Source organism: Lissotriton vulgaris, chromosome 4_1 (assembly GCF_964263255.1).
Source record: "Lissotriton vulgaris chromosome 4_1, aLisVul1.2, whole genome shotgun sequence".
NCBI classification, from domain to species: domain Eukaryota; kingdom Metazoa; phylum Chordata; class Amphibia; order Caudata; family Salamandridae; genus Lissotriton; species Lissotriton vulgaris.
This window is the reverse complement of record NC_141691.1, coordinates 1,394,333,916-1,394,351,408: the sequence shown is the minus strand read 5'-3', so window position 1 is coordinate 1,394,351,408 and position 17,493 is coordinate 1,394,333,916. Positions and strand designations below refer to the sequence as shown.

General features: G+C 41.3%; 1 protein-coding gene across 2 annotated transcripts in view; it reads right to left on the bottom strand.

Annotated features, from left to right (window-relative positions):
• The window catches only part of RBBP8 (RB binding protein 8, endonuclease), a 446,933-nt gene that overhangs the window by 54,532 nt on the left and 374,908 nt on the right, over positions 1-17,493 (bottom strand). For both annotated transcript variants that reach the window (XM_086965639.1, XM_086965638.1), the window contains exons 13-15: positions 15,714-15,805; positions 5,913-6,021; positions 4,744-4,917 (exon numbers count right to left, since the gene is read on the bottom strand). In XM_086965639.1, coding sequence (XP_086821765.1) covers positions 4,744-4,917; positions 5,913-6,021; positions 15,714-15,805 — 375 coding nt within the window. The remainder of the gene's footprint in view (positions 1-4,743; positions 4,918-5,912; positions 6,022-15,713; positions 15,806-17,493) is intronic.

The following is a 17,493-nucleotide window of genomic DNA, read 5'->3' as shown; positions in this document are numbered from 1 at the left end:
GAAACACATACGAGCCCGGTGGTGGGAAAAAACAATCTGGGGATGGAGCCTATGCCCATGCACAGTATCATCCAAAGGAGGAGTCACCTATCCCATGACTTCCAAAGACTTTTCTACAACAAAACAAACTGCAAACATCCGGGCCCAACACTAGGTGGCCATCTATGCATAGTGTGTAATCTGCAGCTATTATGCCTCGAACATATAGTTTCCTAAAAGTGAGAGATGAAACAATACAAGTCAGCTAATGAAGAGGATGGTGAAGAATCTATGCTCCAGGTTAGGGACAAACAAGACGGAACAAAATGGACAAGGAAAGCCATTGAATAAGAAGCAAGAAAACGAGTGACAATAAAGGCAGCCATTGGTAATCCTACAATAGGTCTTTTGCAACCAGACAGTGAAAGCGGTCATTAATAGGCAAGACCTAACATGCCTATGGATAATAGAAGGGACCTATAACGCTACTAAGTACTTGGGTACATGCCTCATTAACCCCTTCCATGCTCATGACGGAACGGTTCCGTCATGAGCGTCGGTTGAGCTGTGCTCATGACGGAACGGTTCCGTCATGAGCCGATAGGCTCATTAGAACCTTCAGCACAGCGCAAAAATTTGCGCCGCGCTGCAGGGGTTAAGGTACTCAGCAAGGGTACGGACTGGGGTTCCAGAAAATGTCTTTATCTTCACACAGATGGGGGAGAGACAACAGAGTTCTCAACAAAATAAAGAGTGAGAAAGATGTAAAATGACAATGGTTTATTGAAATACTCCTGTAACAAAAATACCCTTGCATTCATAAATGTGTCCACCTAGGGTTTGGCTATTATGCTGCCACAAACACACCTTTCGCCCTCAAGACAGTAAATACGTTCTAAAGGAACTGACTAGGTCTATGCATTAAAGAATAACTATAATCACCAAAGGTAGTAGGCAATACTGTAGGAGAAATCTTGACGCAACTATATTTCTACAATACAATAAAGTTTATACAACACAGTAAATAAAGTATACCTGATTTCATTTATATGTTATTTTAAATTGACTTGTTACTCCTTGGCAAGTACCCATAACAACAATATAGTAGTTTACTGAAGGAGACAACTAATTATGGACATCAGTAGGGCAGTAAAGTAAATAAAAAAAGTGTGTCAGAATTAGGTTGCACAAACAATGTATAATAAAGATGCGAGACAGAATGATTTAATGTTGCATAGGCTATGGGTGAACAAATAACTACATTTCCTGACAACCACAATTCGGACTCTATTTTAGGTTTATTTTCATACCATATCTCTCATGTACAGTAATCAGAGTCACCTTGAGGATCCGTGGCAAAAAGGAAGGGATATAAAGTAGTGAGGAAGCAACATCAGCATTAAGAAGATACATTATGGACATGGATCCACTGAAATGTAATTAACATCCAAATAGGTAATTTATTAATATAAAAGCAAGTGTCGCCAGTACTTATGGCGTTTAGAATATACAGTTTAAGGGTGTTCTGACCTATATTATATCTCATGAGCCTTACATTTATAAGGAAAAGCACGGCTCACCATTTGTCAGTGGTATTACAATTAAGTGTTTGCAAATTTAACAAGACTTCTAACACTGTAATGTCCCTACTTAACTTTATGTCAATTGTAAATAATGCTGATAGTCCCAAGCCGTAAAGCAGAAACAAACATCGAGATTGGGCATTAGGCAACGAAATGTTCAATGGAAACCGATGTGTTGCTACTTATATATCTAACCATTAATAAAATCCTACATAATCCTATACAGTAATACAATCTGAGGAAAGCCTAGAGTGCTGGCATGGAATTCCGTAGGTAGTTTTCAGAAAACAGCCTCTACAGTATCAAGGCCAGATGTACGGAGCTTGTTTTTTGTTTGTAAAAAAGTCAGATTTCGAGAATCGTGTTATTTGCAACCACAAAAAGGAATTGGGTTATGTATGTAACCAAAACTACGATTTGGCAACATGTTACCGAATCCCAATTTGGGTCTGCAACCTAATACCGAATCAGTATTTGGAAGGGGCCGGTTTAGGGTGTCTGATTTAAATACTGATACAGAATGGGATGGTATTAATGTTTTGCGACCGAAATCCGGTCGCAAAACATGAATATTTTACAGACTACTCAACTGTAGTGGTAACCCATCTGCAAACAGGAAGGGGTACCCTATGGACCCATTCCCATCTTCCCCTTTGTGCATGTTGAAAAAACATTTTGTAAGAGTAGGCAGAGACCACAGCCTACTCTTAAAAATGTTATTTCAACTTTTACTTTTTTTCCCATTTTCATTTAAGGAAAATGGGTTGCATTTTAACAACAACAAAGTGCTGCATTTTAAAGCAATCACAGACATGGTGGTCTGATGACCTCATCAGGCCAGCATCTGGGCGATTCCTAGTAGGTAGCAAATTGAAACCCATCTCATTAATTTTCATGAGTAAGTCGAATTGTGACACTACAAATTAGGTTTTTGCTAACCGACTTATTAGTACATAGGTAGGTTTGCAAATACAGAAGAGATTCGGTAAAAGTCAGTGCGCAACTTGCGAGCCCTTTTACCAAATTAATTCTTAGTACATCTGGCCATCAGTTTGTTCCCTCTAATTAGCATATAGAGAAACAAAGCTTATTGCATGTCTATAGTTGCTAAATGCTTCAGAAAGGTGAACAAAGCTGCCTCCGCTCTGAACTGCAGCCCATGGATGCTTTTCAGGAGGAATGCTACTGGAATGGAGAATCGCTCCTAATTGAATACCATACAGTGTTAAAGGAGTAACGTGTTCCCAAATTTTAAATAGTAGAGGAAGTGGTAAGAAGGACTAAAAAGTGAGACTCTACAATGCAATTATCAGACATATTTAAATAAATCTTGACACAAGGAATTTACTCATGAAGGAAAATGAAGGCTACAAAAGTTAACATTACAATCACGTAATTTCACCAGGCGAAGAAGAAGGCACACTTATCCTACTCTTAATTGGATCAAGGAATAGGCTCAAATGTGACATATGTTCAAAGTGCAAGGAGCTGTTGGAACAGAGGTCAAAAGACATCATCAAACTTCGGCAGGGGCTAAAAACCCATCACTATTAAACAACTGTGAGAAATCTAAAGGATAACCTCAGAATTGCTTTTAACACTGACTCCGGTAGTCTCAGGAGTGTTAATTCTGAGAATGTCGACCATACAGTCGATAACAGAAGATGCAGCTGCATCATCGTTGTAAATCAGTTTTGACACGTCTAAAGACTCCTCCTGATTCCAACCTGTAGATACTGTGCTATCAAGTGGAGGGACTAGAAACCCTTTCAAAAACTGATGCAAATCAAAACACTTAATATATGTCTCCAAACATGTGTACCTACAAAGTACCTACCCTTGTCAGCCCAGCCCTCACTCATGCATATGTGGCAACACAATAATAAACATGAATGTCCCAGGTGACCAAGACCAATTCTCAAACATCCCCAAGAGCTTCAAGAAAATGATCCCTGTGTGAGTCAAGTCAACGTAAAACTCAACTGCTACAAAACTGAGACCACAGTCCTATGACCAATACACCAAGGCAAATCACAGTGTCCCATCCAACTTCTTCATAGACACAGTCCCGATTAAAGCCTCGGTAAGGAAATTAGGTGTGACATGGGGCACGGAAAGCAATACTCAAATAGATTCTGTAGTCCATTCAACCTTCTACTAACAGAAGCTCAAAAAAACAGTGCCCTTCATTTCGTTGGAAATCTCCTCCATAATAGAAGCACACTAGAAACCTTGTACCAGAACCATTGCAAAGTCCAGCACAATGACCTGCCTGCCTAACAAATATCACCAAAGGCTTGAAACGTATTTGTAAGTTTCATTGTTGGTGTGAGGAGACAACCCTATTACTACTTAGCTGGTAATTGTTTGTTGAATCCCTTTAGATAACAGAACTGTTGGCCTTCAATGCCTCAATTACAAATATTTAGCAGCCTTGGTGCACACATACATTCCCACCTCTACACATAACCACCCAGAAATAAATCCACTGCTATTAAATCTCACCCCTCTCCATTCTGACCAGGATATAAGGGCAAAAGCAGAGGATGCCAATGCACATCCGCAATACCCCCAATCACGCGCTCTTAAAATCAGAACTAAAAAACTCACCAATTTTGACTTCAATCAACCATGGTGTGAGTTCGAAATGTAGCCTCTTAATGATGCTTAAAAAGAGACACTTGTGACCTACCTAAATGCTAAATAATACTTGCTATGCCCTATGCATCTGCACAACATTGAAGGATCCAGTCAATGTAAACAAGACTGCATGTCATGAAAAGGTGACAACTGGAGCAATATAACCTGGCCCTCTCTTCTCACGGCTACCCATCTTTAGAGAAGTTTGAAACAAATAGGTTATGCAGTGTCCACAACACATACAGGAACCACTCTGATGTATTTAAGTCCCAGCAAAGAGGTTTATTAAGATAATGTTTGTGCAATATGTAGCTGCCTAGTTCGTCCTTTAGATCAACCACTGTGTCTCTCCAGTCCTAAGTTCTAATAAAAATTGGCTAGTCATATGGTAATCCTGGTAATAGGATGCACTTGTTAGAGTCCCCAAACAAGAAGTGAAATCTACCGAGACTAAAATTATTTAAGACCTGAAAAGATCTCTATAATAAAAAAAATAGCTTGACCATCTCATTTGAGGAACTGTACAATTAGTTCAACTTACTCTTCACTTTGTGATTTTCCGTCTGCAATAGTTCCTGATCTTCCCCTTCCTCTTCATCACATCCACTCTGATAACCCATTCCAGCTGGGCTTCGTTCTACGAGACAGGATTCATACTCGCCGTACGCTGTTCGATCAAACATTTCTTCTAGACTATCATTTGCATTACTGCCATCTAATGCAAAACAGAAGAAAGTAAATGATCAGACAAATTACTTACCATTGCAATTTGGTGGCTCAGTGTTTCCAAAACTTCTTCCTTCAAGGAAAACCTGTTATTCTTATGAGATTGTTCCATGCAATCACATATTATTCTCATGAGATCTTACTGTTTTCAGTCTGCAAATGGATTAGTCAATGAACTATGGCTAAACGATCTGTGTTCAAAGGCCAGGCTCTCGGCCCAAAATCTGCTATACACGGCCAAAGCAGAGGTTAGCTGCGCACAGGGGTTCCTTTGTATTGATACTGGAAATGCAGTACGTCAGAGGGAATATGCTTTTTGAACAAATAACATTACATACCCAAGGTTTGAATCTGCCACACCATAAGAGAAGGACAACAAGAAATAGCTCTACAACTGTAAGATGGAGATCTATAAGACGAACCGGGAAACTTGGTGGAAACACATTTCTTAAGCCACACATAATAGAGGCAACTGGCAAAAACAAACTGAAAATGATGTAGAATCTGCAAAATGAAATGTAACATCTTAACTACTGAAAAGTAACTAATCTCTTAAAAATGGGTTGTCAAATTTCTTGCTTTAAGGAAAGCAGGTGCTACATCTTGACTACTGAGAAAACTAACAAGACGCACACATGTAGTTGAGCTTTTTAATTGGGATTTTCTGGCTTTTTTTTAATTCAGGAAACTGGCTTACTGCCACTGTTTGCGACTTTCAAGGACACATATGATAAGAGCATGTATGAGGTAAGAGAGGATAGTTGTAATATCGGCTGTGTCCGGATTAAGAATCACACACCTGGCAGACATAACTCTCGTTATGTGATACTGAACTGAAATGTCTAGTAAAGACTTTCAATCATTTGCAAAATAAAGCCCCTGAGCACACTAAACAAACAGCACAGATATGCTGTTATTAGTGCAGGTTAAAAGAAGTATTATAAATAAAAATCAAACGAACAGACAAGCATTAAAATTACACACCTGGACTGTCTTCTCCCAGTGCCTGTTGTTTTCTCACTCGGTACAGCATACTTTCGCTAATGTAGGTGTTGTCCACTTCTTCACCTTCGGCTTTTGCATGATTTTCCTCCTAGACATACACAGTATATTGAATACACTTTGGAGTACTAGATATACTCGAAAAGTATTCATAATAATAATTACATACTAATCAATTAAACCATTATAAAAAAATTCTTCCATAGGGTGATTGGTAAATATACAACATCAAATGTAGAGGTAAAGTTACTTAAAAGGAGTTTTACAAATCACAATTACAGTGCATAACATGAGACTAACAAGCAATAAAAATGCAATAGGTCTCGCCTTTTATTAAGTTAAAGCCATTTGCTTTTCTATACAATACCATTAGCAAAGCAAATGACTAACTTAAAGGCGAGACCTACAGCATTTTCAATGCTTGTTGTCTATGTCTTCCTACCATGTCAACACAATTCTAAAACAAAATAAATTGTATAGTATTGTAATAGCATTTATATAGCACTTTGTACTCCATCGAAGGGCGCTCAATCACATCATCAGATTGCTGCACTATGGAGGAGAGGACGCCAGGGAACACTTCCAAAGACCGACTAAAACGGCTTACCCTGGCGTCGCTTGATTACGATTGTGTAACGCGGCAACCCACGGCTTATTTGGGGCTGCTGGTCCAGGCCTTTTGCTTACCCTTACGGCAAAACAATACCATTACGCTGCCTTGGCATTTTGAGGTTTTAGCGATTAAGGCAATTATTGATTGTCCTGATGATGGTCCCCATTACCCTTTAGGGGGACCAAAACGCCGTCGACTTGCTTAGCACACCTTATACAAATACTTGATTGCTATTGTAATGGTGCTTTTTGACATTTTCTGTATAATTTGAATGTGAACAGAAAAACGCTTGTTTGCCTTAAAAAACCCTTCTATTTCTCACCATCTGTAACCACCCCGCTAGTGTTGGGCACAGGCTTGTGTACCACACCGGTGTACTGTGGAAGGTATCTTCGTTTTATTGGAATTACTGTTTATTAAGTAAACTTGAAGGACCACTGTCCGGCTGGACATGTCACTCCAAATATAGATCTGACTTTGTCTATATTTATTGGTCATATACTATGGAATGCATGGGACCACTGTTGTTTGAATGAGTATGATCCCCGAGGTCCCCTGCTGACTGAATTGGGGCCCCTTGTTGTTGTCAATATAGCACTATGGAGGAGAGGCTTGTTTGGAAGGGTGTGTTCTCGGCTGTGGGCCTTTGTGGGGAGTATTGTGGTGTTGTGTGTAAGTGACCAGAGTGGTGCTCTTATCGTTTCTTGCTTAGGTCAGAGCGCTTAGCAGTGTGACGGAGAAGAGTGAGACACAGAATGTACTCATTACATTAGTTGGCTGCTATAAGTTACTCTATGTTGGCTTCACGGTGATTACTATAAACTGACAAACCCCCTCCTGAGCTGCTGCAGCAATTAAGACACCCACTCTGTTGACCTTTTGGGTCGACAGGGATCCACCTGGATAGTCTGTATTTTGGTAATTGTTTGAATAAGTATTGGTTGTCCAAGAATGTTTAATACTTTGGACAGTCCATTATAAGACTGGAGAGGGATGTGAGCGGAACCGGAAAAGGCGAACTGTGTTACAGACCTCCATGATGCCAGCCTTAAGTGTCAGATATCTTTGGGCTTTGGTGCCTGTCCTCTTTTGGTGTGAATGACTTGGTTCACAGAGATTAGTGATGGTTGTCGGACATTATAAGTGTATCCTACGGGTTTAGCTTGTTGGCTTCCCTTTCATGATTGTCCTTATTTTTAACACACATCAGGCAAACAACACATGTTTTATTATGACCACCAAGAAATCTTAAAAGAGGAGTAGCACACTATTCTGTGAGGCACATGCAACTTAAAATACTTTTTTATGCCTATTGAGTTACAATTTTTTGGACTGTTTATCAGTCACATGTAATCAGTCATGCAATTTGCCATTCCATCTCCTATGAGGAGTATAGCGTACAACCTGCAGTACAATTTGGCTTACAATACGTCCTCAAAAGGATATAGAATGTCATGTGGGGTTCATTTGCAAGATCTATAGGCACGTAGTAGGACTGGAGCGGAACCTTTACAAGAACTGACTCAAATATAAAGATGTGCTTTGTAACTCATAGCCCCCAATGCTCCCCTCATCAAAATGTTTGGCACAAAGCTAAAGTGCTTATGTACTGTGGCTTGTTGTGTGAAGCACTGACACCCAATGGGTGTAGCTAGCACTATACAAACTCCAACATAAATATATAGAGTGCTTTATGACAGTGCACATTTGGCTTACCACAAGTGTTAAGTGTTAGGTCAGAGGTCCTGCAGGATGCGCCAAGTAAAAGGAAAATATAATTGTTCACCTCAAGGGTGTCCAGTGTAGATCCGGTAGGGGCTGATCCATTTTTTAATCTGAGGGTAACCACTGGGTTTGTGAAAGAGCTCCGGGTATATTCATTGTATGTAAATGTACCTTTTTGGATATGCAGGAAGACGGTATGGCGTAAACCCTCCTGATCCTACGCTGGACACCTCCATTGTATGCATTCTCCAACGTGTTTGTTCAAAGTGCGTGAGAGTGCTACCGTTCGAGGTGCCATCAAACATCGGGCCTGGCCGTGTACTTGATGTTATCAAGGTGGGACAAGTCCCCATGTCATGATGAGTGAGCTTGCATTGCCATGTCCATCTGCGTCTCCTTGGGCATGAACTGCCTGCGCGCTGGATTTTCAGCTGTCTTTTCTTGTACTGTACATGTAGGCCTTGCTGAGAATCTTCCTTCTTTTTTCCCATCGGTCTGTGCTCCTCCATGCCAAAACAAGGGGTCTTGCAGTCGCCCGCAGACCTGTGTCTGCCGTACTGGCTTCCAAGGGCCCAGATGTGAGCATGCGGTTCCCGAGCAGGAGTACCGTCCTCGGTCCCCCCTCCCAGTGCCCGGTCTCTCCGGAGGACAAGCAGACAGAAGAACAGCAGCTCTGCCGCACAAGGGGCGACATCGCTGGGATCCCAGAGCAGGTGAGTGCTCAGCTACAACGCTTTGAGCCAGGAAGACTCTGTCTTAGTGACATGAATGATTAATCGCGTGCCAAAACAATGTGTCCGAACACTGACTACACCTACACATGCAGTTTCAATATATTGAACGTAGAAGGTATATATCAGTAAGTATACATTTGTCTAACGTTTCAATAGCTGTACATTTAGTCGTGGAACTGAAGACTCCCTCTGGCAATTCAGTCTGCTACAGCACATCAGTGGGAAAAGTGCATAGGGCGAGAACAGACCCCAGAATGTCAACAGGCTCACAATACCCTGAGTGAAAGATCTCCGCCCGCCCCTTTTCTTTCCTGCTCCCATGCAAGGCCCGGGTCTGGAGGCTCCCAAGCGCCCTGATCTCCCAGGATGGTTGCAAATAGGATGTCAGTGCCGAGGATCACGCCATCAATCAAACAAGAGCGGCCGGTCATGGTTCAGACAGAAGATGAGCATGCAGAGAATGCCTTTACTGGCGGCGAAAAAAAGTCCCCAGTGTATCACCCCGCCAGTAAAGCATCCAATCCCTGTGTGCACATCTTCTGTCTCGTTTGTCTCCCCGCGTGCACCTTGGAATCGTATCGATTCCAAAAGGCCTCTGCATGGCATAGCAGTACATGCACTGCTTTCGCCAGCCCGAGACCTAAAAAGGACAGTGAATAGCTGAAAAGCAGATAGCATAAATATGTATAAGAACTTGAACTCAAGACCAGTTAGACATGCCTCTCAAAACATTTGTATAGAATTTACAATGGGACCAGGCTGCTAATATAGCAGATGCAAGGCTGGACAATTGGAATGTTTGTTTTCATGTAAACCTCAACCACAGACATTTTTTCAGAATTGAATTAACTATTCCTTTTTTAGTGTTAGAATTCTGGTAATAAACACACAAGGACATGTCACAGATTCTTCCTTTATTCTTCACAACTAGTTAGTGCCAGGTATTCTTAATTATCAGAATAAAAGACTGTTAGCGTTTTAGGAGTTGTATATGCAGATGCTGCAAGGGCTTGCTCATACATTACGGACTGTAAAACATGTAAAATAAGGAATGGACTATACTTATTTCATTTCTAGGCAAACCATTCTAATACAGCTTCGGGTAAAAATAATGCTACTGGTGAATCAGTCCTCAGTTTATGAGTTTATCTGAACTGGATTTTCCTTCCAAACGGTGAATAATTTAGAGTCTTCGCTACATGCTAATCCAGGAAGAAGACAAACCGTTCTTCGACCAATAAGAAAACAAATGATCAAACAGATTACAAAGCAATGTCCTAGTGGAAAGAATAACTAGTACAAATGCTGAAACAATAAATGCTCTTCGTTGTATAAAGTGAATTGAACTAAAGCCCCCCTAAATTTCAGAAATTACCCCAAGTAAGGCCCAAACTGCATTGTAAATCACAGCAATCCGTGCTAAGCCCATGAAGACGTCATTACCCTCACTAGCACAGGAAAAAAGCTAAATTACCCTCTTTTGGTGTACAGGATCCAATTGTTTTTTTATACAGATTTTTGTCTGCCAATAGTGTGGTTATACCTATAAAACGTGTGAAGGATGCTGTAGAAACTAACCAGGGACATTTGAGAGGCATTTTAGAGACATAATGCAGTACTAGCACATCCGGGCGCATTGGGGGTGTGGTACTCAGCGTTCAACCAGAGAGTTATGAACAGATACCTTTTTGTATAATCGGAACAGGAAGTTTTTTTTAGTAGCTTCCTGAATGCACGCAAGTCTGGTTGAGTTCTCAGGGAAGGAGTAAGACTTTTTTTTGTTTAATAGAATGAAAGAAAGTTTTACAGCAAACAGAAATAATTCCCACCAGCCGAAATAATTCTTGTAGGGGATACCCCCATCAACACTAACCCACAAATGCCTTCAAAACATTTACTTGTTCATGAACTGTAGCTCATATAAAAATATATTTCTTAGAAGAAATTTTAGAAACCTCACGGATGAGGCCCTTGCCTCTCTTGTTCCTTCCCCTGAGGCTCTTTTCCCAAAAGATGTGGATGAGGCAGCCCAAGATCTGAAGGATTCCATCACCAATGCAGTAGAAAAACTTGCCCCAGCATCCCTGCGATATGTAGCCCGACGTAAACCATCAGCACCATGGTTTTCGGACCATCTTAGATTACTAAGACAGGGCTGCAGAAGCAGTGAGAGGAGGTGGAGGAAATCTTGGGATCCTATGGACCGGGAAGCTCATAAGTCTGCTCTACGGGAGTATAAGCAAAAAGTGATTATGGAGAAGCAGGAATACTTTTCCAACCTTACTAGCTCACTCACTTCCTCTAGGGAGCTTTTCAAAATTGCGGATTCGCTATGCTCCCTTCAACTCCCAGACCCCGTAGTCAGTTCTCAACGTCTCTGCGATGACATTGCAGACTTTTTTCATAAAAAAATCTTTGATCTCCACACTTCACTAGAAGTACAATGTCTCGCTCTGGATGAGAATATTCCTCCTGGCATAAGCTCTCTTGAGTCACTGGATAGAGCCCCTTCTAGTCTTCTTTCGGATTTTCCATCTCTGTCTCTGGAAGGATTGAATCTTCTACTCGACAGGACGAAATCCTCCTCTCGGTTGGACCCACTACCTCTTAAAAAGCTGAAAGAGTGTAGGAGCAGTCTTCTTCCCTCCTTGCTGGAGGTGATGAATAAGGCGATTGCCCAAGGCTCTTTTCCATCGGTATGGAAGAAGGCTATCGTGAAGCCGCTTCTCAAGAAACCTTCACTTGACCCCGGCCTCCTTAAAAATTTTAGGCCCATTTCCCTGCTCCCTGCAACTGCGAAAATTCTAGAAGCACATCTGAATCGCCATTTATCTTCCTTTCTCGAGGCCTCTGAGTATCTTGACATCACCCAACATGGATTTCGAAAACATCATAGCACAGAATCTGCTCTCACCTTTGTAGTCGACAACATCCGACGCAAAGTTGATGCTGGACAAACTACTGTTCTAGTGCTATTGGACCTCACGGCCGCATTCGACACCTTGTCTCCTGCCATCTTAACATCTCGGCTTAGAGAGGCAGGTATCACTGGGTCGGCCCTGAGCCTCCTCAACTCCTTCCTCCTTGATAGGGAACAGAGAGTGATGCTCGGAAACCACCTCTCCCCAGCTAAGTCTCTGCAATGTGGGGTGCCACAGGGGTCGGCATTAAGTCCGACCCTGTTTAACATCTACGTGGCCCCCATCGCCAGGCTTGTAAGATCGCAGGGGATGGAGGTGGTATCATACGCCGATGACACCCAGATTATGGTGTCATTCACCCAGTCCTCTGTCATAACATCTGCCTCTAGCTTCAGGTCCTGTATGCAACATGTTGCAGATTGGATGGTCATCAACTCCCTGAAGCTAAATGGCGACAAGACTGAGGTGCTGGTCTTTGGGAAGGACCAAGATGTCTGGTCAAGTGAGTGGTGGCCTCCCTCTCTTGGAGCCTGCCCCACCCCCTCTCAATCTGCCAGAAATTTGGGTGTGGTGTTTGATACGTCACTCTAGATGTCCCTTCAGGTGAATCAGACGGTTGCAACCTGTTGGGGAGTAATCAGAACACTCAATAGAATTCGCAGTTATCTGTCCCTTCAAGCACGTAAGCAGATTGCAGTCGCCCTTGTTGGTTCCAGGTTAGATTACTGCAACTCTCTCTACATGGAGTCCAACAAGGGCCTCATACATCGGCTGCAAATCGTGCAGAATGCTGCTGCACGTTTCGTCCTAGATCTTCCTAGGGCATCTTCTGCTACTACCGCGAGGAGAGACCTCCACTGGCTGCCTATCCAGCACAGAATTTACTTTAAAATTCTCTGCCTGACATATAGAGCCCTCGAGGATGGACCTAAAGGCGCCATCAGCTCCCTGCTTACTCGCTACCATCCCACAAGGTGTCTCCGCTCTTCGGGACTCTTCCAGCTTGTTGTCCCTCGTTTCAAGCTCACCAGATGGGGAGCCAGGGCCTTCTCTGTCGCTGCCCCCCAGCTTTGGAACATCGTGCCTGTGGAGATCAAAACTCTACCCTCCCTGGATCTGTTCAAAAAGGCCTTAAAAACGTGGTGCTTTTCAAGAGCCTACATAGGTTGAACTGCAGGGCTTTTGTTATGAGCTGGTTCTTGAATTAGGCGCCTTGACGCCCATTGGGCTAAGTTTGCGCACAACAAGATTCCTTTATTATTATTACATAAGAAACAACGCAAAATAAAACTGAACAAACCACAATCAATTCTCGCTTCCTTACCAGGCGCTAATTATCACACACACTCTACAAACTCCTCCCTACTCCTGTGGATATCTTCTTAACAACACACAAGTAGGCCCTTCTTTAGTCTTCCATTGCTGTGTCTAAGCCAGGGGACTCAAATGATGGTCAATGCATGTATATATGACCGGCACATTGCATGTCATTTGTCACTTTCAGTGTATGCAGTCCATTATTCCCTTTTGATCTACGCTTAAGTATACAGCGACAACTAGAACACTTAAACTGTGGGGTATGTGTGTGATGAAGCGAACTTTTAAAATTAATTGCGTTTTTATTCGCTGAATTGAACTTCCATAATTAAATATTTCTAATACATTTCGCATGATTTGTATTAATTCAACCTAGAGTAATGTGCACCTTCATGAACACACGGGATTAACATTATGTGCTCTTGTTGCATTTGCCAGTACGTCTTAAATAATAAATTAACTTTGTCTATTCGCTTTGTCAACAATAATTAAATAATAGCATGTGCTTATTTTTAAATGTGCTTTTGTCCATGTCGTGCCTTTTATGTGGCAATGGTTTGTTGCATTCTTGTGCTTAAAGCTAGGTAGCATAGAGTAATGGGTTGACATTAGTGAAGAGGGTGGGTAACAGAATGACTTTCATTACTCAAATTAATTGATGTCTTGTGTTTCCTTGCATACTAGAGTTTCGAAAAAGTGGCCTGAGGCCTAGCGTAAAATGGAGGTTTTTGGAAGTCCTGTCATGATGAGCCGTGCACAGCAAAGAATGAATAAAAGTCTGTCGTTTATTATCTTCAGTAAACAAATACGTGGAACTGAACGGTGCAGGATGTGCCTCGCGAAGTATAACTGTTCCAAGAACAGGACACGGCAGAAAGGCCAAAGCTGAGGAAGCAACGAACTGTTATTCAATAAAATGTTGCTAAGAACCTCGGAAGCAAATGTTACTCGTAGACAATGAACAATGGCGCTAAGGAAAAATATGATTTCGAAAGATGAGGCAATGACTTTATGTGGACTGACGGCTGTCAGCCAATCAATTCGCAGGATGGTTCTCTAAATGTATTCTTTTAGCTAGTTTTAGATAGAAAAAAGGTATAAAAACTTGGCCACTTGGGAGGAGCTGGCTGGCTCGTTCCTGTGATCGTGAGATGCTGTTGGACTTTTGACTCCCGTAAGAGAAATCTGAACTTATGTTTTTCCCTTTAGGTTCCATTTAGTTTAGTTAGGGAAATAGGGTTTAGGGAATGAGAATCTTTTGCTTAAATACTTTTCATGCAGATTTGATTTGAACTGGCAGTCTAATGTGCCTTTACTTAAAATGAAGTTTAATAAATTCTAATAAAAAAATAATATTTTGAAAATGCTCTTTACTTGAAAATTAAGCTAATAAAATAGATTTTGAAATGACAAGCTAGTCTTGTTTATTTCGAGTCAAGTTACCATTAGTTAATCCATTGTCTAGGTGGCTTAATTAAATGTACTTTTCTAATAAAAAGACAAAGATAAACTGCAGTTGTATATAAATATAATAGATTTGTAATTAGTTACGAATAATTAGGTCACATGATTCAGTTGGTCAATTCTTGTCTCAGTCATTTATGGGCCTTGTGATGATTTTATGAATAAGGTGAGTATTATGGTGTAGAGTTGAGCATATGAGACAGAATTTCTTTAAGCCCGCTGGATCATGTGCGATCTAGAGGGGTTTATAATACTAATGTATGAAGGCATGTTGCAAGTGTTTTAATGGGACGCGACTAGGTAAAAACACCAGAACTAAGCAGACTGAATAACTATGGGCCCTATTCACAGAACTAACTTAAGACAAAATCCTAAACTTACTACCATTTTGGTATTCACAGAAGGCACTTACTCATTTTGGTATTCACAGAAGACACTTACTCATTTCGGTATTCACAGAAGGCACTTACTCATTTCGGTATTCACAGAAGTAATTTAGGAGTCCTAAAGTTAGGACTCCTAAATGCCTTCTGTGAATACCTAAAGTCTTAAAGTTAGGATTTTTCTCAGTTTAGGAGTAGTAAAGTTAGGAGTCCTAACTTTACTACTCCTAAACTGAGAAAAATCCTACCTTTAAATGTTGTTGATGAATACTTATTGCTCAAACATATTTGGTACTCGCAACAAAACAGTTCAAATGAAATTTTCCAACACAGCAGTTGCAATTCTAGAAGGAAGCAAGGCAATAGAACTAGTAATAGACTTAAAGATTCAAAAAGAATGCAAAGAAGAACAAGCACAAAACTAGTGAAAAGCAAAGAATGAGCCTTTTTGAAGGTAGAGACTCAGCAACCATGAAATTCATAAGAACGTGCAAATTGGGGAGGCACTTTGTAAAATCGTTACAACAACAAAAAGGAGGACATACCATGTGGAGGAAAAGGAGCAACACATCCATTAAGAAACATGTAGTAAAACCCATATTGAAGAACATATACAGTTTCTGTACCTTAGTATCAATCATGGTTACATCCATTTTATACTGGGAAAGATCTGCGCCTGGATCTATACTCCACTGCATGTTCTCCAAGGAAGGTTTACCTTAAAGTACCAAAGAAACAATTCTGAATTACCATTTTAAGGGAAGTAAGAGATTATCAAGATATGGACTAGATCTATTTGAAAGAAAACATGTGCAAGTTATAGTCAAAGCTTTCAAATATGTGTATATAGGCCCTGGCTAGAGTTTCTATTGAAGTACATTTTGCTCTGCTCCCTAGGATAGATATATACAAACACATATACTCAATAGACGTATCTTGTAAGTAAAAGATACATTTGTGAATACCAACAAAAATATCGGTTTGTGGTTGTGCTATGTCTTTCGCTTGCCCATGTCTTTCAACAATGCTTAACTGATCCCTAATCATAAATGTAGTCCTTCAGAAATCTGGTGTAGTTTTGACTGTCTGCATTACAAATTAATATACTTCGAGAGTGAATAACAATCTCAGAAATTAGATTATGTTATTATTTTTCTACAACTAGTTTCAATCTAGGCAATTTACAAAAGAAAAGAATCATTTTAAGAAGGCCCAAGGAGGTTGCAGCAGTTTTCAGAGTGCAATAATAGCATCACCCCATCATTGATTACAACTTACGGGTCAAAACCAACATCCTTAATATTGCACAGAATAAAAAACTGCTAAAATATTTCTCAAACAAAGAGAATACATCATCTGAATTAATTTCCCACAACTGAGCAAAGTAACCTCAATTTAGGCAATAAGGCTATAAATTGGCTTGACTGGCATTTGGCATAAGGTACTGGCAGCTCAAATGAGAAAATGGTACACTAGCGCACACAGAAAATGAAACCAATATTTTGTGCATTTAGACCTGACTGCAGGTTCAAATTCATCTTTCACCAACATCTAAATGTGTGGAGGAGATGTTTGACAATGCCCAAGATGGCCGGCTCCCACTTAAGTGCTTGAGCCATCCGGTGGCCCCTCTGGAAAACATGTCATACCCCGAGCCTCTCACATCACCACATGGAGCAGACCTGATGCGCGACAAGGGATGCCACTCGAAACCCCTTTTATCGTCCCTGGTGGAGTGCATCACTTCCAACGATCCGGAGAGCCTGGGAGGGGCCGCCTTCTACTCCACAGGCCTGCACTGTGCTGAACTGGGATGGGTTCCACCTACCTCAGGGCCTGGAGGAGGGCAGGGGAGTGGGAGGAGGACCCTACGTTGTGGTTTTGGCCTGCTGTCAGGCCTAGATGGCCGCAGAGACTGCAGCACAGGGGATCTGCAGGCCTCGAACAGCTATGGCTCCTTGAGCTTAACGGAGGCCGTGGATACCGTGCTAATAATAATAATTATAATAAATAATAATAAAATCATTTATAAAGTGCCTGATTACACCAAGTGGTGTGTCCCCGTGGTAGGAACTACTTCTTGGAAACAGGTAAGAGAGACTAATGAAAAGAGCCATGCAGCAGGGGCAGATGTGATCCTTAGAAACTCACAGCTGAAAGGGCCAAGTTTTCAAACCTTTCTGCAAAGCGTTTTCCAATGGCTCAGCTCGAAGTGGAAGGGGTAATGTGTTCCAGTTTTTGGCTGCCAAGTAGCCGAAAGAGCGCGCACCCATTCTTGCTCTTTGAATTTTAGGAATTATGAGCAGGTGAGCCCCTTGTTGATCTTAGGTGACGTGTCTGATTATAAGGGGTAAGAAGATCATGTAAGTAACTAGGTCCCTTACCCAACAGAATCCTATGGTAAAA